The sequence below is a fragment of the Plecotus auritus genome (genome assembly GCF_963455305.1).
Source record: "Plecotus auritus genome assembly, chromosome: 6".
Lineage (NCBI taxonomy): Eukaryota > Metazoa > Chordata > Mammalia > Chiroptera > Vespertilionidae > Plecotus > Plecotus auritus.
In genome coordinates, this window is record NC_137773.1 from 170,574,897 (window position 1) to 170,595,705 (window position 20,809).

The 20,809-nt window shown below is 52.1% G+C and overlaps 1 protein-coding gene across 9 annotated transcripts in view; it reads right to left on the bottom strand.

The window, feature by feature from the left end:
• TRAK1 (trafficking kinesin protein 1) overlaps positions 1 to 20,809 on the bottom strand; it is a gene marked incomplete at its 5' end in the record, with an annotated part of 100,658 nt that overhangs the window by 19,558 nt on the left and 60,291 nt on the right. For all 9 annotated transcript variants that reach the window (XM_080672616.1, XM_080672614.1, XM_080672615.1 and 6 more), the window contains 10 exons: positions 1,312 to 1,548; positions 3,999 to 4,075; positions 6,421 to 6,558; positions 7,058 to 7,132; positions 7,749 to 7,879; positions 8,878 to 8,956; positions 11,250 to 11,358; positions 12,233 to 12,333; positions 13,099 to 13,215; positions 20,288 to 20,364. In XM_080672616.1, the coding sequence (XP_080528742.1) occupies positions 1,312 to 1,548; positions 3,999 to 4,075; positions 6,421 to 6,558; positions 7,058 to 7,132; positions 7,749 to 7,879; positions 8,878 to 8,956; positions 11,250 to 11,358; positions 12,233 to 12,333; positions 13,099 to 13,215; positions 20,288 to 20,338 (1,115 nt within the window). The remainder of the gene's footprint in view (positions 1 to 1,311; positions 1,549 to 3,998; positions 4,076 to 6,420; positions 6,559 to 7,057; positions 7,133 to 7,748; positions 7,880 to 8,877; positions 8,957 to 11,249; positions 11,359 to 12,232; positions 12,334 to 13,098; positions 13,216 to 20,287; positions 20,365 to 20,809) is intronic.

Here is a 20,809-nt window from a genome sequence, read left to right on the forward strand (position 1 = left end):
GGGCATTCTAAGGAAACCAGAGCGAGCCGCTGAGATGGAGGCAAAAATGGGGGAACAGCCCTGGCGGGTGTGCTCCGTGGTTAGAGCGTCGGCCTGTGCACTGAAGGATCTGGGGTTTGATTCCCAGTCCCGGGCACGTACCTGGATTGCGGGTTCGTTCCCCAGCCCCTACCGGGCACGTGCAGGAGACAACCAATCAGTGTCTCTCTCTCACATAGATGTTTTTCTCTCTTCCCCCTCTCCCTCCCTTCAACTCTCTGGCAATGGAAAAAAGATCCTCTGGTGAGGATTAACCCCCAAAAAGGGAAACAATGCCTATCCTGAAGAACTAATTCCCTCTGTTGGTTTTTTGGGGGGCTGGGGGAAGGGGGAGCAGAGGAAGAAAGCACTCAGGCAGAATGAAAATTTGCACACACTACGTAAAATCCAATCCCCGCAACACCTCCCTGGGGAAGAAGCCTTCTTCCGCTGCGGTTCCCAGTTACAGGAAGGGCAGCGGGCTCAAGGGACTCCCCTCTTTCTTCCTGAATGTAAGGAGCTGAAAGCTCAAAGCTGTCCTGACCGAGCAGTTTCCCAACCGTCTGACCCAACTGGTCAGAAAAACCAATGTTACGAAGTCACAGGAATCGTGTGCACACAGCAGACAATGTGTGGGGGGCGGGGTTCTGAATGGCTGGAGAGAGGCGAACCCTGCAGAGGCAGGGCCACCCAGGGAAACAAACCAGATTCTGGTCATGAGCTAGAACAGCCTTGGGCAAACTACAGCCCGCGGGCCGGATCCGGCTGTTCTATCCGGTTCTCTTGCTCTCCCCTCCGCTCCTTTACTTTGAATTTGTATTAGTTCACACAAACACTCCATCCATGCTTTTGTTCCGGCCCTCCGGTCCAGTTTAAGAACCCATGGTGGCCCTCGAGTCAAAAAGTTTGCCCACCCCTGAGCTAGAGCCTGAGTGCTCCTCAACCTTTCGAACGCCCCAGCCACAAAAGGGTCCATGAAACACATGTCTAGGCTGTAGCCTTCCCAGTGAAGACGAACAGAAACACACATTCACTTATCCTGCCCGTCCGTCGGTCGGCACTTTACAGAGCAGCAGACTTCCTGCCGCATCCCGTCTACCCCCTTAGACCGGTGAAAAGATCGGCGTCCAGGCTAAGCAGGGGCTCAGCGGGTCGGTGAAACACATCTGAGAACTGAAGCGCCCGTAATTTTCAGGCGATTCCTATCGGTCTCCTTCCTCTGATGACGGAACCTGCGTTCACTCCACACCCATCTGTCTCCAAAACACAGAAACACCAGCTCCTGCTGCTCACCCCAGGTTGGCCGACTCCGCTTCCAGGATGATGCTGTTGGTCTTGTTGTCCAGGACGACGTTGCCGACGTCGCTGCCGTAGAAGCTGGACCGGGGGGTGCTGACGCAGCTGGACAGGAGGGAGTTCATGGCCGAGGACTGGTTGGAGCCGGGGATGTTCATGGGGGAGGGCGTCAGAGACCTCTGCTTGACCACCTGGTTGATGTTTCTCACCGTCTCGAAGACTCGCTTCTGGTGACTGGGGAGAATGCACAACATCATCCGTGAACGAGCAAGTGTAGGAGCGACCCTGGAGTTAAACCCTCCCAAAACGATCAACGGAGAAGCCGAGAAGGTAGCTGGCCCACGTGAGCGCCCAAGCAACCTGCCATCCCGCGCCTTCCAGGTGTTTCTCAGGGTGTTGGCTGGAATGCAGGAGACTCGCCACCCACTGATGTCAAGGCTCTAAACAGGGGTCCTCAAACTACAGCCCGCGGGCCACATGCGGCCCGCCGAGGACATTTATCCGGCCCGCCGGGGGCCGCTGCCTGTCCTGCTTAGCAGCCGACTCGTCCCGGGCCCACAGTGCGCATAGGAATTTGTTCATAGTTTATTTTTTAAACTATAGTCCAGCCCTCCAACGGTCTGAGGGACAGTGAACTGGCCCCATTTAAAAAGTTTGAGGGCCGAAACCGGTTTGGCTCAGTGGATAGAGCGTCGGCCTGCGGACTGAAGGGTCCCGGGTTCGATTCCGGTCAAGGGCATGTACCTTGGTTGCGGGCACATCCCCAGTAGGGGGTGTGCAGGAGGCAGCTGATCGATGTTTCTCTCATCGATGTTTCTAACTCTCTATCCCTCTCCCTTCCTCTCTGTAAAAAATCAATAAAATATATTTAAAAAAAAAAAAAAAGTTTGAGGACCCCTGCTCTAACACATGCTTGTGTCCTAACAGGGATGCTAGCAGGAGAGATACTGCTTCCATCCCCCGTAAGCTTGCCTACAAATAAAAACACATAAGTAGTGCTGTTTCCCGCCTAGTTCTCTTCTTTCATGAGCGCCGCTAGAATGCAAACCCCAGGGGGCAGTGTTTACTGCTCTGCACCTAACAGGGCTCAGCAAGTATCTGTAGAGTGAGCACGTCCTGACTATTCACACACAGTCATGTGCCGCTCAATGACAGGGCCACATTCTGAGAAATGCTTCATTACGCCATTTGGTCATTGTGCGAACATTGCAGAGTGCACTTACACACACCTGGATGGTGGAGCCTATTGCTCCTCGGCTGCAAACCTGTCCCGCCGGCTGCTGTACAAAACAACAGGAGGTTAAATCAAACCATGCAATCAAGGGATGCGGTAAAACGGGGGCATGTGAGGCTGCTGTCGGCGTGACCTGGCACGCCGTTTAACAGCGAACTTGTTTTTTTTAAGTAGAGAGAGGACAGTCTAAAAAATGATAAAAAGTCTAATAAATACAGAAAACCAGTAACCAAGTCACCTACTGTCATTGTCCAGTATAAAATATAACTGTATGTGATACTTTTATACGAGAGGCAGTGCAGTAGGTCTGTTTACACCAGCACCGCCACAATGGTAATGCGTTGTGCTGTGACGTTATGACAGCTATGATGTCACTAGTGGTAGGCATTTTCAGCTCTTTTTTAATCTTATGGGACCCTCGTCGTATGTGTGGTCAGTCATGGACTGAATGTCATTAAGTGGCACATGACTGTATAAAAAAGCAAGACTTCAAGTTAGCCAGACTTCTGAGATGATAAACATCAGATGAGTCTGTTTTTAGAAACTGCTATTTCTAAGAGCAGGGCCACACATTTTAATGCCCATTTGTCCCCTTTTAAGGAGAAAAAGGCACATTTCCATAACGGATGCATCTTTCTGGGATGGGGCCGAGGCTCTGGATCAGGGGTCCTCAAACTTTTTAAACAGGGGGCCAGTTCACTGTCCCTCAGACCATTGGAGGGCTGGACTATAGTTTAAAAAAAACAACTATGAACAAATTCCTATGCGCACTGCGGGCCCGGGACGAGTCGGCTGTTAAGCAGGACAGGCAGCGGCACCCGGCGGGCCGGATAAATGTCCTCGGTGGGCTGCATGTGGCCCGCGGGCTGTAGTTTGAGGACGCCTGCTCTGGACACTAGGCACGCCCAGGATCCATCCCTCTTCGGTTCTGCCTCTGGGGTTTCGGTACAGAGAAAACACGATGAAATCGGACCCACGGGTTCCTCATCGCACCTCAGGGCAGGCCAGGCAGGAGGTCACGAGTTAGGGAGAGAGATGGCAGAGGCCAACATCCCTAAACGGATCCAGAAGGGAACAGACGTCTTGCTCACACCCCTGAAGGCCCTCTGTATCTCACATCCTACTTTTCCTCTTCCTAAAAGATGTTAACATTTTTTAAATAATGGTCTTCACTGAGAGTAAAGATGAAAATGAGTGGAGGTGTCAAGACGGCACTTGTGTGGAGATGTTAAATACATCTCTCCGGTCCCAACCTCCTGGAAGTTCATAATCTATCTTTAAACGTCACAAGAGGAGCTGGGGGGTGATGTCAGCTGTGTCCTCTCATTTCCCTTAGTCTGTGGAGGGACCACAGTGATCACTGTTGGTGCCTGAGGCCCAAACATTGCTCGTTTTGACCACCACAGGCCGCCAGGCGGTCCCTTAGGGAAGCTCAGAAGTAAGGCCGTACGCGATGTCCGGTGACTCGGGCTCTTCCAACTGTAGCTCCTTCCGCATCGTCCCCTCGATCTCGGCTGCCAGAGAGTCCTGGGAAAAGCCAGAAGACACGCGTGTGAACTGCAACCCCAACGCTCTATCTCTAAAAGAGGCTCGTGCTCAGGCTAGCCACAGAAGGGTAAACTGAGGCCTCAGAGCCCGCAGATGTCCCACAGGCAAGGTTGAGAACATTTGCATGGTCAGAAGCCCTGGCTGAGCAATCCCCAGGCAGGTTCTGAACACGGCAGGCACCGAACGGCACCGGGTATAAAGCTCCTTCGCTTCCACGCGGCTGAGGGTCTGAAAGCAAACCCTACGCTCCCTTGGCCAAACCACAGAGCCCCAACTGTGGCCACAGGAGAGGGGGAGAACTTAGGGAGGGAGAGCGGGCTGTTCAGAATGACACGGATGGGCAAGTTCCCATGGACCGCCACGCTTCTGAGCAGTCAGATGAGGTCATGCCCACAGGGGCTGCTCTAAGCTATTGTCCTCCCCATCTGGGGGCTGCTAACTGGTCAGCTCACACAGGTTCTGAACCGCCCACTGCTTCTCACTGTGTGAGGTGGAGCCTTACAGACAATCCCACACATGGATACAGGGAGGCGCCCACAGAACCAGGTGCGGGCAGAAGAGCACCTGCGAAGGCCTCAGAGGAGGTCAACCTAAGGGCTAAAGCCGTGCTAACCACCAGCATCCCCGCGACGCCGGGAATGCTCCCTTTCTGACCAGCATGGGCCACCAGCCACCGGGGCTGCTGAGCCCTGGAGATGGGGCCCGTGTGTCTGAGGAACTGAATTCATGATTGCATTTAACTTCAATGGATTGACGTTAAATTGATTTAAGTACCTTTAATGCATCATGCACTTTAAAAATAGACCTCTTCAAACACAGAGCTGTGCCATCAGCTACAGAAAGAGACAAACAAAAGCTTCATCTCAGCAAATAGGAACGCCGAGACTCTCTCCAGAGGAAACCCAGCCACAGATTTCCAATCCCACTTTCCTCAGGCAATGGTTTCAACCTGAAAAAATACAGGTCTGTCCTGGAGGGTGGGGAGTGCAAGGAGTGAATCCTAGGGCCTGGAGACCATGCGTCCTGGTGAGAAGCCAGGAAGGAGGGAAACTGAGGCGAGAAGTGTGCAAAGCTACGCAGGCGAGTCTGGGAGCCGGTGTGGTCAGCTCTAGTCGAGGAACTGGGGTCAGAACGCTCATCACGGGGACACCTGGAATCCTGGATCGCCGGCCTGCTCCTTGGGGAGCTGACTATGTTGTGTGCTTTTCTTTTTGGTCTCGGTAGATTTCAATCAGGTCGAGAGAAGACGGGAAAGAGTGCTAGCCTGATTTGGATGTGTGAAAGCAACAAGGAAAAAGAGGTCATGATCTAGGACAGGGGTGGGGAACGTCCACCCACAGGCCGTGGAAGGCCCTCGAAATCATTTGGTCTGGCCCTGCCCAGGCAACTGCAAGAGGGACTCGAAATTCAATAAATTTAGAAGCTTTTTTTTCATAGCAACATAAATTTATATTAAGTGAATGATAGTAAGTGAATGAGTTATAAACATCCAAATGGCCCTTGGCAGGAAAAAGGTTCCCCCACCCCTGATTTAGGAGGAGTGGGCCAGACAACAAGGGGTGGGTGAAGGGAAAGAGCCCCAAGGAAAGCCAAATTCGGAAGGGACCGAGCTCCACAAACACACGGCCATCCACTGCCACCACGTTCAGGGGAATTTCTCCCAAAAGTTCACCACGTGTCACGTGTCACGGGACGTGACCAGCCAGGGCGACGGCCCAACCACGAGAGGGCGAGCTGACCTCCTGCCAAACTCCTTCTCGGCCTTGCTCCCTACAGCCCGACGGGAAACAAGTCAGGCCAGGGCTGAACAATGAGACGGTGGGGAAATATGGAAAACATAAAAATGCCCCCCCTCACACAGAGAGAAAGATCTCTTCAGATCACAGATACTGATGCCACCAGCATAATGATTAACCAGCGGACAAAGAGCCAGCAGCACCGCGCGGGCAACTCAGGGATTCTGGGATGTACTGGCGAAGCCGAAGTAGCACAGACTCTCATAAGATCAGAAAAAAATAATGTATAAATAACATCTTCCCAATAGCTGAGGTTCCTACTCCATCTAGTTCCTACTAAAATCTCTCTCGTCAAAGCAGGTGGAGAAAAGATGAGAGTGCGAGGGATGGAAAATGAAGAACCCGTCTGTCTCGCGTAGCTAAGAGGCCGCCGGCTGGGCTCAGGAGCCCGCGGCTCGAACCCGATCCACGCTGCAAAATGAGAGGACGCCCCCACAGACTCAACCCCAGCCCGCCTCTGGGTGGGAACGGGGTGTCCCGCACAGCAGCAGCAGCAGCAGCAGCAGCAGCAGCAGCATTAGCACGCACCATGGGGAACAGGCCCAGCGAGTGGTAGCGCCGGGACGTGGTGTTGGGCACCGTCTTGTTCCGGAGGTTCTTGAGCTCCTCCTGCGCCTCGTGGAGCATCTCCATGCACTCGGCGTACTTGTCCTCCAGTTCGCGCAGCTGCAGGGGACCAGGGAGGCATCTTGTGAGCACTGGGCACCTGCCCGCGCACCCGCACAGCCAGAAAGACAAGTGCGCTCCTTAAGTTTCTGTTTTTCTTTCACGTGGAACATGCTTACCGACTCCGAAATCTCCTAAAACTCTAACCAGGGGCAACTGAGATTAGGAACATCCATAACCGAATGGGAGAGCTCACTGTGACACCCTGGTCTCAAGGGTCTTTGAATGGACGCCCTTCACGGGTGTGCTCTGTGTCATCTCTTACTGGACTGTTTATCAAGCACCCGGGCGTGCCTGGCCCCCAGCAGGTATAGAGCCCAGCCTCCCAGGCGCTCACAACCAGTAAGTGCATCAGCGGGAACCAGCTTAGGAGTAAAAACCACCTTCCATTCGATATAAAAATGGCTGTTGAGGGGAACACAACCCCCATCCCATCAGGGGGGCTGATGCCCCCGACCTGGCATGGGGGGCCCTGATGAGATGAGGGGGGGCCGCTTACCTCGGCCGTGAGCTGCCGCTGGGCATCCTTGGCCGCCCCCAGGTGCTGCACGAGCTCTTCATTCTCCACTGCGCACTGAAACGCACAGGCAGTCAGCTCCTCCTGCTCCTGCAGGCTGCTCGGAAACGCCCTGCTCCCCCAGCGACCCGATCCCGTAGGACCCCGGGCCCTTCCACAGGGGCCCTCATCTTACACTGGACGACATGTCGTCTGCTATAATTTTGAAGGCAGTCTTTCCTACATCCATGCTCATTCTCTGTGGCCCACCCCACCCCTGCCCCCACCCACCCCACCCCCACAGACAGCTGATCTCTGGAAGCATTTCACCCCACGCTTCTAGCAAAGGCCAAACACGGGAAACCGGATTGTCTTCTGGCTGCTTCATCTTCCACCTGAAGGGGACACTGACTGCCGCAGAACACACAGGTGCGGGTGTAAAAACAACTACTAGACTAGATGATTCAGTTCCCAAACTCCTTGCTACAGCAGCTTTCGTAGTGAATCCTATAAATTTGAAGATATTCTGAGGAGGAAAGTGGTGGTGAGGAGTATAGTGTTAAAGCTGCTAAGCTCTTTCTCCAAAAGGCAGCCACCACTCCTAAGATATGAAAGGAAGGGCACTGTCTCCCGGGTCACATGCCCCTCTCGATCGCAGAGCGGCCCCTCGGTGTCGGCCAGAACAACAGCTTACCGCTTTGGCCTTCTTCTGCAGGTCAACGATCTGAGACAGCAGGTGCGTGATCTCCTCCTGCTGGCGGGCAGCGTCCTCGGTCTTCTTGGCCAGTTCCTCCGAGATGCTGGCGATCTGCACGTTGGCGTCCCCTTTGACCAAGAAACAACAATCGCGAGGTGGAGTCAGAAAACCCCACGTGCACACCAAGAGAGGATGGTTTCTTTGTGGTTTGTACAAGGGAAAGCACCTCTGTTCTGAGATGGGGGTGCAGTGGGGGAGATGGGGAGCCAAGAGGACATAGGAAGAAGGGACTTGGAGTGCCCGTTGTGCTCGATGGTGACGTAAAGCAGAGCGGCTCCCCTGGCTCCTTCTGCCTTGAGGAGGAACCTGGCTCCCAGCTGTGGCTCCTGGGCTCATTGTGAGGGCCCAACCGCTGACCCAGGCTGCCTCCCCAGAGGAAATCAGGTAGCTCCCAGAGCCAGCCAGGAGGTGCCACACCCCTACCAAGGTGCATCTGGCCAAAACCCACTCTCCACCCATGAACAAGTCCATATATTCCCAGGAACTCTTGTTCACCCTGCTCTGGAAAGGAAATCCTGCCGTGCACAGCGCAATTCCCTTGGGTGTTTTCCACCCACATTCAGAGCCATAACTCATTTTACTAGGTTTGAACATAGGGTGTGTTTCATTTACTTAGTATGTTGCCAAAACTCAGAATATTCTGTTTACCGCTTTGTCTAATCTTAACTTACAATGGAGAGGGCAAAAAGAACTCTCACCTCAACTTTCACCGATCAGATGACTAGAAAGCAGTTTTTCCCTATCTTCAACACACGACTCTGAAGCTATACCGTACTGAGCCGTAAAATAATTCCAACATTCCAGTAGAAAACAAAATTAAAATTAAATACCAGGGAGAAATTGAGACAATGTATGACTGACGATCTAGCCCCCAATTTCTCATAAGTAGGGGCAAGGGGTGCCCCAAAAGACCTGGGGGACCTCTAGTTTTAAGGAAAATGCTACTGAGCCCCAGCTGGCAGGGAGACTGTACTTGGTCGGGGGATGTGAACCTGGGTGCTCATAATGAGGGCAGGTGCCGAACGAAAAAAGAGGGAACAGGAGTGGGGCGGGGCCAGGGACATACTCAGCTCCTTCACGCAGTCGTTGACCAGTTGCTGCTCCTTCTCTTCGTAGGTGATGGTCTCCGTCTTCAGCTGGCAGGCCTGTGTGTGGACAAGGCCCAGGTGAGAGGCCCGTATTCACACCTGCACTGCTGGGGCACCCTTCAGCACTTCCCCACCTGTCACCTGCTGCACCCTCAACTACAGAAAGTCAATCTGAATCCCCTCCTTAGTGGGTGCATCTCAGGTTCTCAAAGCTGGAAAATGTACCACTAGAAGGCGCCCCTCAAGGCCATGTGCACAAGAGCTGTACACCCTGCTTCACTAAAACTCTGCGAGCCATCCTTGCGCCCAGTCTGTCTGTCTGTTCATCTGTGTCTGTCCTGGCTCACAGCCTGAACCCCTTTGTGACTCAAAAAGTGCCTAGGACACAGCTCTGCCTCCCCTGGGCATTCTAAGGATAGCCACAAGGAGAATGGCTACAGGGGTGGGCAAACTTTTTGACTCGAGGGCCACAATGGGTTCTTAAACTGGACTGGAGGGCCGGAACAAAAGCATGGATGTAGTGTTTGTGTGAACTAATATAAATTCAAAGTAAAGGAGCAGAGGGGAGAGCAAGAGAACCAGATAGAACAGCCGGATCCGGCCCACGGGCCGTAGTTTGCCCACGGCTGGAACACATTCTCCTACAATGTGCTGGGCACTGTCCTATGAAGTTCTAAGTTGGAGTTAAACCTCTTGCATTCAGCTGAGCAAAAACAAGGTACAAGATGGAAGCATTAAAATTCAGAGGCCCGAGAGCCATCCCACGACTCTGTATAGCTTGCTCCTGGCTAACAAGGTGGGAGGCGAGAGATCTGAGCACCCCAGTTAGACAGAAGGGCCTGGCCCCAGAGACACCACCCTCCTGAAAGCCGAGGGGGGGCAGCAGACTCTCTGGCTGGGATCAAATTCCCTGGGCAGCTGCCCGCGCACCTGCCCGCTTTAGGTGAAGACTTAGACGGAGGGGCCATTGCTATGTGCCCAGGACTAGAGTGTCTACCTGGGGCAGACAACACTGGGAGGGGAGCACCAGACTCAGAATGGGGAACATTGGGCTAGTCTTGGCTGGGCCACTGGCTGGCAGAGAGAGTTCAGACAACCGCTCAGTAAACGTGGGGCTGGAAGAGGTGAGTTCTGAGACAGCATGACCCTTTCCTCATGCCTCAGTGTCCCGTTCAGCCCAGACGTGAGGTTGTTTCCAACGTGTGGGCAAGTTCAAGGTGACAAGTGGTCTGCCCTATTGGATGAGCTTTGGGGGCGGGGGCGGGGGGAGGATGTGAGGAGCCAGCTCAGGTGGGAAGCAGCCCCAATTTGACAAACAAGGGCCTGATAAACAGGCTGTACCACACCTCTGGCTAGAGAGCAAAAACACTGATACTTAAGACAAAAAAAAAAAAAATACTAAATTTGCAGTGTTTCTAGATAGAGACAGGGGGTGATGGGAAACAGTGTGGGGTCTGAAGTCACGGAGACTTGCAAATCCTGGCTTTGTCATCCACTGGCATGCATGGCCTTGGGAAATCAAAACTCCATGAGACAGAGTCACCCGCTTCCAGCCTGTGGTGAAGATTTTTTTTATTTATTTATTTTAAAATATATTTTATTGATTTTTTACAGAGAGGAAGGGAGAGGGATAGAGAGTTAGAAACATCGATGAGAGAGAAACACCAATCAGCTGCCTCCTGCACGCCGCCTACTGGGGATGTGCCCGCAACCAAGGTACATGCCCTTGCCCGGAATCGAACCCGGGACCCTTCAGTCCCCAGGCCGACGCTCCATCCACTGAGCCAAACGGGTCAGGGCTGTGGTGAAGATTTTAAAAAGCAATGCAGCTCTGGCCAGCGTGGCTCAGTCGGCTGGGCATTGTCTCGCGCACTGAAAGGTTGCCAGTTCCATTCCCGTTCAGGGCACATGCCCAGGAGGCTTAGGGCTCAGTCCCTGGCAGGGGGTGTGCAGGAGGCAGCCAATCAATGTTTCGCTCTCCCATCGCTGTTTCTCTCTCTCCCTCTCCCTTCCTCTCTGTCTAAAAAAATCAATAAAAAACACTGTTTCCTGTCACCTGCGGGGACATGAAAATGAGGCCTTCACACGGGGCCTCCGCGTCATGCCCGTAGAGCTGGAGAACACCATGGAAAGACCCCCTTCTTCCCTGTGGAGGGGGACGGGTGGCCACCCTTGCCCCTTCATGCGCTGCATAATTCACCAGTGGGTCCGCCCCAGCCCTGGGAGGCAACAGCCAGCACAGGAATGAGCCAAGGTTTGGTGGTTCTTACAGAGAACCTTTGAGAAGGGCACATAAGGTGAACAGGGCCGCCACCCTCCAGAGCGGACAAGAGCAGGGTGCGCACATCACCTCGGATCGCAGTACAACGTTCTCCTCTTCCAGGTCCTTCAGCTTCTTCTGAAGAGAATCCAGATGGAAGTAATTCTGGACGGAGGACGACGACTCATTCCTCTTCAACCTGGGGAGAAGGGAAGATCACGTTCTAGGGAGAGACACACTCCCCCCGCCGCCGGGTGCACCACGGGGAGGCACACGGCCCTTCTGCAGGGGCGTCGGGACACACGCAGGCGTGACCATGGCCCATCCGGCTGCTCCCGCACCCCCAGGACACACAGGCTCGCTCCTGCTTCAGATGTACAACCCAACCCTTGTCCATAATTTGCAGTTGTCACGTGGCCTCAGAATTCCAGGAAACCAGCTCTATCTGAAGCCTACACCATTCTGAATGCCTGGGAGTTTAATATGTATAATGCGCTTCTGGGTGCCAACCGCTGTTTTAAATGCTTGTTTTAACTCATTTAATGCTCACAGCCCTATGAACTCAGTGCTGTTCTTATTATTCCCATTTTACAAACTAGGAAACAAGCACAGAGAGTTTAAGTAACTTAGCCAAGAACACACCGCTAAGAAGCCACAGAGCCGAGCCGTGAACTCAGACCATCAGGCTTTTGAGTTCATGCCACTAACATGAGGCTCTGCAGGCTCTCAGAGAAGCGCCCACACCTCCTGTCCCCAAGGTCCCCCCACAGCACCTCAGACTTCAGAGCCCTAACAGCAGAGCCCACCCTGTCACCTTCTCACAAGCCAGGCCATGCCCGTCTCAACTGATAAACGAACAAGAAGACCCAGTAAGAGGAAGGCAAAAATCCTGTCCCTCCACGTCTCGCTGAAATGGTGCAACGGTCTGTGCCAGGCACTGGGAGGTGCCTGGTTGGGAAAGGCCGGAGCGGCTGACCTGCGCTGCTGGAGGAGGTGGCCGACCCTGCCTAGGCAGCTCCAAGGACATGGACGGCGGCCAGCCCATGCTGTGACCCCAGACGCCAGGGACTTACGGGGTTGAGCACACGGACTCAGGCTCGCTCTCCTCCGCGGCACTGGTGTAGAACTGGAGTAGCTCATCCTTCATGGACAGCTCATGCCGGAGCTGAGACACCTGCACAGACAGAGCCGGGGCCCGTCGTTCACGCCCCACACAGGACCGTGACCCCACTTGTGCTCAAACACCTGCTGCTCAGTGACAGGTTTGAAACATTCCTCCTTAGCCTGGCCGGAGTGGCGCGGTGGTTGAGGGTCAACCTGAACCAGGAGGTCACGGCTTGATTCCAGGTCAGGGCACATGCCCAGGTTGCAGGCTCGATCCCCAGTAAGGTGCGTGCAGGAGGCAGCCGATCAATGATTCTCCCTCATCATTGATGTTTCTATCTCTCTCTCCCTCTCCCTTCCTCTCTGATATCAATAAAGAAAATATTTTAAAAATCATTGATCCTCCTTAAAAGTGAAGGCCTGTAAATGATTTTGTTCTATTCATAGAAAACGAACAGTTAAGTTTCATCCTCTCTGAGAAAAATACAATGAATTACTCTTTGGCAAAAAAAATCCCTCTGCCTCAATTTACAATTTTTACTTTGGTATGGAGAAGAGGTGAGAGGGGGCGAGAAGTTTCTAGAATGATGTCTGGGGGCACAAGATAGCTTAGCAAGTAAGTAGCTGGGCAAATGCCCAGAGACATGGGTCATCTTACCAAATGGGAGACAAGGCCCCGCTGTGGGCAGGAGGCACAGTGAACAGGAGCTGCAGGAAGGCAGCGTTCTGTGTCCAGGTGGCCACTCGAGAGCAGGCAGCTCTGGGCTCAGGGCTTGGGCGAGCCTCGACGGCCTTTCCGAAGGGGGCCCTTTCCATCACCCCGCCAGCTCCTCACCTCCTCCCGGATGTGCTCCACCTGCTCCTCCAGCAGCTCGTTCCTCTCGGTCAGGGTCTTGTTCTTCTTCAACAACGACTGGCCAATCCGAGCAGCCAATTCTAAATCCCGCTCTTTCTGGGAAAGGCGGAGGGAGAGCAGAGATTTAAAAAACAACTCAGGCTTCCTGAAGGAGCCCGCGGAGGAAAACAAGGGCATTTAGAAATAACCAAGGGGTTAATAATTCACCATCCGTTCACCGGCATCGGACACCTGTTCAAAGAGGTGTACACTCTGCCCACGTAACCTCAGGAGTTACGCAGACCCCAGCCCTGGAAGGACACCTTGACATCAGATGAAAACAAGTGTCTGTTCCAACAGGAAAAACCTGCTTCCAAAACAGTTCTCTGCAGCTGCTTTTGGTATTCGTGTAGTCATTGGATAACCATCTCTCCGGGAGGCCTGAGGGCTGGGCTACCTGCATTGCCAGGTACCAACACATGGAAACACCCAGTGACCAGCTGCTGGATGAATGAACGAACGCAGAAATTACAAAGTGTTTCTATGAGAGAGCCACGTAGAGACGCCGGGAGGCAGTCTCTTCGGCACATGTTAAGCTGGAATTGACCCAGTGCCTTGTATCTGCCTCCTATGACACAAAAATGTTTCCGGACACCCCGAAATACAGCAACATTTCTTTTACTTAATGGAAAGCTACTTGGGCTTTGTTTTATACATATAATTATTTCAGAGAGGAAGGGAGAGGGAGAGATAGAGAGAGAAACATCAATGATGAGAGAGAATCATTGATCGGCTGCCTCCTGCACATCTACTGGGGATGGAGCCAGAAACCTGGGTATCAAACCATGACCTCCTAAATCGTAGGTCGATGCTCAACCACCACTGAGCCACACTGGCTGGGCGAGGCTTTATTTTTCTAAAATACTTTCAGAATGGAGCAACAAAGCATAAAGGTTGCCCTACTTCAGAGTCAGAGGTGTGTCCCTGACACAGACGTTTCTGTTGGTTCAGCTGGTGACATCTCTCAGAGCAGAGCAGGGCACCGAGGAAAACCTTGTGGGGCCTGTCAAGGGGCACCTCCCTTTCTGGGAGGAAGCTGTCCCCCAACAGTGGAGACAGTGGGCGGCCGCCATCGCCAGATGCAGACTCCCTGAGCCCGCCGGAGGGGCTGTTTGCCACGGGGTTAGACTCAACTTGCTCACGTTTAGGTGGCAGTTGGCAAGGGGAGGAGACCTCTGGGAACTAAATTATTCCAGAAGCCTGTGCTAATGATCCTGTTCACCTGGCGTGAAAAGCAGAGGAATGGGAGCATGTAGAGTGGCAACATAAACGGAGCCACTCTAAAATGGAGCCGGAGCTGCCACCCCAGAGGAACTACTGATGGAACTGTCCCCATTTCTCATAAATACCCCTAAACTGGAACATTATTTAGGTTTCTGCCTAAATCAGTGCTTCCCGAATAGCTATTCTTCTTTGTTGGTTTGTTTTTTTAATCTCAAATAAATGCTTGTTGCCTCTCACTTTGAAAAGCCTTTTATTTTTAGGTTCATGTAGTTAAGATCGGGGCGGGGGCGGGGGAGGGGAAGCTGGGCAGGAGTCAGTCGTAGCTTCTGATCGGCTATTAGCTAACTACGCAGCCTCAGGTCAATGTCCCTGCTCTGCGAGGATCAGGCACCCTCCAGGTTAGCTTTCTCCAAAGACAGGCAATAACCCTTGAGCAGGTCGAAAATCATTGTCGTAGTGGCAGCCCATGATTCGGTTTAAAGAAGTTCAACAGCACACAAATGAAATACCAAAGTGCCTTCCACGTAATAAGGGTACGATTTCACACATAAACTTTTGCTTGTCATGTATTTACTTATGTGAGTACTGGGTCACAACCTAAGACGCATTTCTTACAGCAGGTACGGGTCCAAAGTTTACCTGCTGCAGGTGAACTGTTCAACTCTGAAACTGTGAGAGTTCGGGTTCTGATGGAACATCCCTGGGCCTGGGTGTCTGTCAGATGGAGGAGGGCAGAGGGGCAGACTAGCTGAGATACCCTTGAAAAAATCTTCCAGCTTAATGATTCACTGATTTGTATCATTAAAAAAATCTATATATACTGCCCTAACCGGTTTGGCTCAGTGGATAGAGCGTCAGCCTGCGGACTGAAAGGTCCCAGGTTCGATTCTGGTCAAGGGCATGTACCTTGGTTGTGGGCACATCCCCAGTAAGGGGTGTGCAGAAGGCAGCTGATCGATGTTTCTCTCTCATCGATGTTTCTAACTCTCTATCCCTCTCCCTTCCTCTCTGTAAAAAATCAATAAAATATATTTTTAAAAAATCTATATATATAAAAGCCTAAGTGACCGTCCGATTGGCCAGTAGCTATGATGTGCACTGACCACCAGGGGGCAGACACTCAACGCAGGAGCGGAAACCACAGGCATGGAAACATGGAACAGACTGATGAATCTCAGAGGAAAGGCAGGGAGAGGAAAGAGGGAGGGTGGGAAGAGAGTAACCAAAGATCTTAAATGCATACTAGAGGCCCAGTGCATGGATTTGAGCACCGATGGGGGTCCCTTGGCCTGGACTGCACCCTCTTGCAATCCGGGACCCCTTGAGGGATGTTGGACTGCTGGTTTCAGCCTGATCCTTGCAGGCCAAGCCGAGGGACCCACTGGTGCACGAATCCGTGCACCGGGCCTCTACTAAATAAATAAAAATCAGTAGCTTTTATTTCTAACTTCTTACACATTCACCAAACTTCTCTGTGCAACAGCAGCACATTTTCCCTTGGTTTATCACAGGCGTTCCACTGAATGACTGGAGGTCAGAGTGTAATTTGGAAAGACTCTGGATTGACAGGGATTTGGCCCGCCCCTGCCCCCCTCCCCTCCGCCCCCCCTGGTCTTTGACAGTGCTAAAGCCCATAACTGCTGTCTCCACTGTCCCAGAAGCCAGCTGGGTGTCACGTCAAGTGAGCCGTAAATACCCCCAGCTCATTCCCACAATTTGTGTCTCCCCAGCACTCCCTCCCATGGAACAAAGGTGGCCAGTGAGTCTGCCCACTCAGCCAAGATGCTCATCTCTGTGTAGGCATCCACGCCAGCTACAGTGTCTACCAAGGAGGGTCGTAGCTCAATGGCCCTGGATCACTTCTCAGACACAACGGTGGTGCCTGTTTGGTACCAGGAGAAAAGGACCCAGAGGGATTGTGTGAGGGAACTTGCACACCTACCTACCTGTCTAGAGGCTGTAGTCCAAGTGGTTTCCGCCGGCTAACACTCAGCTAAAACTGCAACGCAAAGTCCATTTCCCTTTGGAAGTGTGTTCTCCACCAAGGTCACTCAAGTCCACTCGATTTCACTCCTAGAGCAAGTCCTCAGACTTGTATCCAACAGGTGCTTAATGCCCACTGGCTCACTGCCTCACTGTTCAGCATCTCCATCTTGCCACTCTAGGGGTTCAGAACGAGTCACCCCAAGGTGTGCCTTTGCAGTATGCAGATTGTTTTGTGCTAAAGGCAACTCCTGCCCCTCCCTTAACTATCTAGAACTTACATTAGAGGCATTGCCCACAGTAAATGATTAGGAGCGATAACCTCTTTTGACGTAACTAAGTGCAGGACCAACTTCTATTTACTAGGCATCTGCTCTTCTTCTCATCCTACAATGAACCTTGGAAGCACCAAGGCCCCCTATCTCATCCTAGCTCAGGATGTCTTATATGTCCACGGTCCCTTTCTGTCTCCGATCCTCTCCTGCATGTGGGGTCTCGGACTCTCTCGTGTATGTGGGGTTCCCATACGTGTGTCGGATATTCGCTTTGGTTATTTTCTCTTGCTGATCAGTCTCACGTCTATTTGGTTACTAGGCCAGCCAGAAGAACCCTGAGTGGGGAGGGAAGTTTGTTCCTTCCCCACACCTCCGAGCTGCGGAGTTCCAACAGGCACAGGCATTGGCTGAGCCTCAGCCGCATTTTGTACGCACATTCCACTGCAAACAAGTCAAGCAGAAATGATAACAAGGAAGACCGGCTGGGAAAGGCAGCGCTAGAGCAGGGGGAGGCCAGAGCCCAGGAAGACCAGGAAACAGGAAGGGGAAGAAGAGCAAGTGGGCGGGAGCTCAACAACCACGCCCCTCGACTTCCTCATTACATCCCAGTCCCCACCCAGCCCTGCCCCACTGACCCAGCTCTCACCTCCTCTGCACCAAAAACCTAATCCATATAGGAACATAAAGAAAACTCTGCCGGGGGTGGGGGGGGCGGTGGGAGGGGGCGGGATAAAAGGCCAAGACACTATAGTAAAAATAGTTACGGATGAAATGAATACAACAACAAAAAAGTTACTGTCCGTAGTGCCTCCGGCTTCTCTTTACTAAGGTGGCAGGCTGGCTGAGTGTCTCGTGGAGAATTTTAAGAATGAAAAAACTCCCATTTCTTACTACCAGCCAACCATGTTTACTTCTGAATACAGGGAAGCAGCTAGGAAATGAGCACTGGATTCAAATATGGTGAGAAGACAAGACTACAAGTAAGTAACTTGGGCCCTTCGACATAAGCTATTAAAGAATGGGTTCTTTCAGTCCCCGGGAAAGGTAGCTGGGTGGACTCATTCTAACTGCTCGCTCCCTCTTCCCAGACAGGCTTTGTTTAAAAACACTGTGACTTGTGTCTCAGCCCCTTTAACCAATGAACACAACCCTGGAGCTGGGGAGCACCCTGCCCCCCACCCCAGGCAGCTAACCCATCTCATTCACCAATTTTAGGATAAACAGCGTGACTAAGGAGCCCTCGGAATAACCCTCTGGGGAGGAGGCAAGCTTTGCCCAGAGGTAAATTCCGAACAGCAGCAAGCCAGGGCAAGCTGCGAATCCGGTTCCCCACAAACCCACACGCAAACGCTCCACACTGGCCGTGCTTGGGGCCCTGTGCACCCTCCTCCCCACCCCCCTCCCAGCACCCCATCTGCATGGGGCAGGCGTGCAAACCAAAGCAAGCGATCAGGGTGGGAGGGAACGGAACCAAAGCCAAGACGAGCACACACAGTACAAGGGTCACATGCCTGGGGCAGTGAGGCGTTCACCAGGAAACACGCCCCTTCCAAAGAAAGGCAGCGACTCAGCTGTGATTCTTATCCTGATTCTTATCGGGACCAGGGGAAGAACAGCAGACTCAAAACACACCGATAACACACGTCCACGCAGCCAGCCACGAGCCACTACCGATGAGACCAAGGTGGCACGACACAGCCACCTGAAAAACGGCCCCAGGGCATTCTCTTCAGGAACTGGGTGATTACACCAGACAACAGCGCGATCTCCACGCACTGACACACAGTTAGGAAATTCGCTGGGGGAAGTGAACTACTTTTGACCAGCATCTGCATAAAGGGCTGGAGCCCCAGGCTCCTTGGGAAGAGAGCCTCGCTGGGCTGGTCGCTGGTCGGAGCAGAGCGGATGTCACCGATGAAGGCCCCCAGCACTGCCAGCTCAAACTCCCCCAGAGCCAAGCCTGCGGGCAGGGGCCACCCCCTAAAACACACCACTCGGCTCATGGTTTTAAAGCAAAAATGTCCCAGTGACATTCAACTAACCATGTTCCCCAGAGCACTGGACCTGCCACAGCCAAAGCAACAGTCACGCCCCCTGTGGGAGGGGCCTGGGCTGGAAAGCAGCCGGGCCAGTGCCATCCGGGTACCTCTGCGCCCTCAGAATCAGGTTCCTAACTGAACAGACTTGGAAACTCACTGGGAATGGGGCGAGGAGCAGTGGCTGGGAACACCCCGCATCTGGAGAGGATCCCAGAGAGCTGGCATTCTTGGGGAAATGGACACAGCAGAGAGGGGTCCGTAACAAACCATTTCCAAAAGTCAGTGGTGGCGCCACGCTAGCCTCCCACTTGGCTAACGCCAGCCACCAAGATGGCGGTGACTGGAGCACCCGCAGAAGGCCTATGCCCTACAATGCCTCACCGCCAGCCCTGTCACAGCCAAAACACCTAGTATCACTCATTTGGGGCTGAGTTTGTATCTTCTCTGCCATGCAGGTGGCCAAGCAGGTCTCGGCTCCTGCCCCCACTCCACTCACCTGGGCCTGTTAGTGGGTGGCCCTCAGGAGAATGGGGGAGAGGGGTCGCAGGGCAGGTGAGCCCTCAGGAACCCAGAGGAAATCAATCTCAGACCCTCAGAGCAGATAGGAGATGCTGGATGTGCAGAAGGGAAAAACACGGGAAAGGAGAGACAAAAACTGGGGTAAAAAGATGCCCCCCCCCCAAAAAAAAAAAACACATACAAAACTCTGGTTCTCACTACTGCTGCTTGGTCTTGTGTCTCAACTTTGTCCTCTAGTGGCTGAAAATGACGACAAAGATTCCTGTGCCTCCCACATCCTTCTATTCTTTTCCTGGAGAAGGGCTAAGGAGTGGTCACATGACCCCAACTCAGTCTCGATTCCAGAGCAGAAACAGGGTCTAAAGGTGCCTGAAAGGCCTGATTTGGGGGTTGGGGGTAGGGGTGATAATATTTAAAGATGGGCACTTACTCAACAAATACATCCTAAGCACCTACCATGTTCTGGCCTGTTCTAGGCATGGGAATACACACATTATACTCATCTGTTTCTAGAGGCGTCCCTTCATAGCGCCACAATTCTCAGATGCAAACAGAGTGCCAAGAAGAAACTGACGAGACCATGTCTCTAACATGCCAGCAGCTCGTGTGAAATTACGCAAGTTTCCTAAGTTCTTCCTGCCATGCTCATTTTGGTTATCTCCCCGTGACACTACCTAATAATATTCCCTTAACCTGATGTAAGTAAAAAAGAATACGTTACAAAGAGATGGGTAATGATAGATCTTTTCTGATATTTTTTGGACACACTGAAAACATATTGTGGGAACATATTTTAAGGGTTTTTAAAAATCTGACACTGGGTATTCTAGCAAGTATTTCAATGCTTACCCAATTCTGTATCATTAATACTAGCACATTCATTGTAAAACCTAAAATACCATAAGTAAACTTACAGCCACAAAGAACTACAAAGCTATCGATACAAAAAATAAAGCTACTAAGTGATTTCCCGAGAAGGCCCCATTTCGGAGATTCTGCACCGAGACTTATAATAATGCATGCTTTAATCAATATAAATTATAACCGGTCAATTATAAGTGACCCTTTCCCTTCTCCCGAAACACTTACCTCCTCAAGAAGCCGAGTGACAGCATCAATGTCATTGTATGTCTTAGTCATCTGGCCAACTCTTTCAGCACATAAAACTGCAAGAAATAAAAATGACAATGATCAGACAAGAAATAAGAAGTGTTAGTGAGGATGTAGAGAAAAGGGAACTCGGGTGGGAATGTAAATTGGTGCAGCCACTACAGAAATGCAGGTTCCTTAAAAAATTAAGACTATAGCTTCCATATGACTTTAGCAATCCCTCTTCTGAGTATCTGACTGAAAAACCTGATAACACTTATCTGTAAAGATATATGTACCCTCTGTTCGTTATTTACAGTAGCCAAGACATGGAAAAAAACTGAATGTCCTTCGACACATGACTGAATAAAGAAGCTGTGGTACATATATACAATGGAATACTACTCAGCCATGAAAAAGGTAAAATGCTGCCATTTGTGACAACATGGGTGGGTCTTCAGAGTATCACTCCAGGTGAATTAAGTCAGACAGAAAAGGACAAGAACCATTTCACTCTTATGT